The sequence below is a fragment of the Nanorana parkeri genome, unplaced genomic scaffold, assembly GCF_000935625.1.
Source record: "Nanorana parkeri isolate BGI_ZX_2015 unplaced genomic scaffold, ASM93562v1 scaffold1532, whole genome shotgun sequence".
In the NCBI taxonomy this organism is placed as follows: Eukaryota; Metazoa; Chordata; class Amphibia; order Anura; family Dicroglossidae; genus Nanorana; species Nanorana parkeri.
Window position 1 is genome coordinate 173,983 of NW_017307800.1, and position 1,168 is coordinate 175,150.

The 1,168-nt window shown below is 43.8% G+C and overlaps 1 protein-coding gene across 1 annotated transcript in view; it reads left to right on the plus strand.

Annotated features, from left to right (window-relative positions):
* The first annotated feature begins 622 nt into the window (after window positions 1-622).
* The window catches only part of SNX1 (sorting nexin 1), a 28,292-nt gene continuing 27,746 nt past the window's right edge, over window positions 623-1,168 (plus strand). Inside the window, exon 1 of the mRNA XM_018570435.1 lies at window positions 623-825. Within this exon, the coding sequence (XP_018425937.1) occupies window positions 712-825 (114 nt within the window). The 5' untranslated portion in view covers window positions 623-711. The remainder of the gene's footprint in view (window positions 826-1,168) is intronic.

A 1,168-nucleotide genomic window follows, 5' to 3' on the forward strand; every position in this document is an offset into this window, starting at 1 on the left:
GTTTCCAAATAAAGGGCAAATAAATGAATTTATTTTAATGCATTTTTTTTTAGCTGTGCTATTTTTCTCAAAAAATACTAATAATCAAAACTGGGGAAAAAGTGTTTACTTTACGTTTTCTCATTTTTTTAATATTTGTATATTAAGTGAGGCGTTAGGCACACATAAATACATAAATAAATACATACATAAATAAATACATAAATAAATATAAATATATAGTCGTATCTGTCCTCTAGAAACAATATATAATATATGTGGGTGCACTGTAAGAAAGAATATTACTGACGTGGAAGAATCACACAGCAACAATGTAAAAATTACGCCAGTGAATAATGAGCAGAAAGTAAAAACAAGCTCAGTCATGAAGAGGTTAATATAAAGGTGAAATAATTGTTGCCCCGGGGACATGTTTATTATTCTGACACAAGAACACTCCGTGCCCATAGCTCTTTAATCCGATCTCAGAGCTGGAAAATGACAGCTGAAGAATAACAAAGTTGACTTGTGATGAGTTGGGCGGAGGTCGTCCATGCACACTACTGTATAGACATTTCTGGCAGGCTATGTCCATGCAATGTCCACACTGGCCGCACGGGGGCGATGTCATACATGTGTTTTAGCCTTTTGTCGGTGACGTCGGGGCGGCCTCGCCCCCTGTCCGCTACTCTCCGGAGTTCCTGTGTAATCTTCCCGCTTCCGGTAGCTCGAATGATGGCGGATGAAAGTGGAGCCTCGCAGCGGGATCCCCCGGAACTAGATGAAGATGAGGAGGCTCCGGGGACTGACAGTGACACGGAGGGGGAAGACATCTTCACAGGCGCTGTGAGTGAGGCAGGTGACGGTGCTGACACTGACAGATAACGTGTGTCATATGGCAGCAGGGCTGGGCTCACTCTCTTTGGACGGGGGGCTCCCTATGTACGGTACTGAGGTCAGGAACCTCCATGGCGGGTGTATGGACGTGTCAGCTGCTTCAAGTGTGCACAAAGGATTTCATGTGTTAGTAACCATAAATGATGAAAATCGGTGTCATTGCGTTGTCTGCTCATGTAAACAAATATGTATCCGACATTCCCTGTGTGTTTTCTGTTCTGAGAATCATTTAGTCCTAAAATCCTGCTGTAACACTTCCTGCGCCAATGCGTCCCCCCTCCCTCCGTGCGCC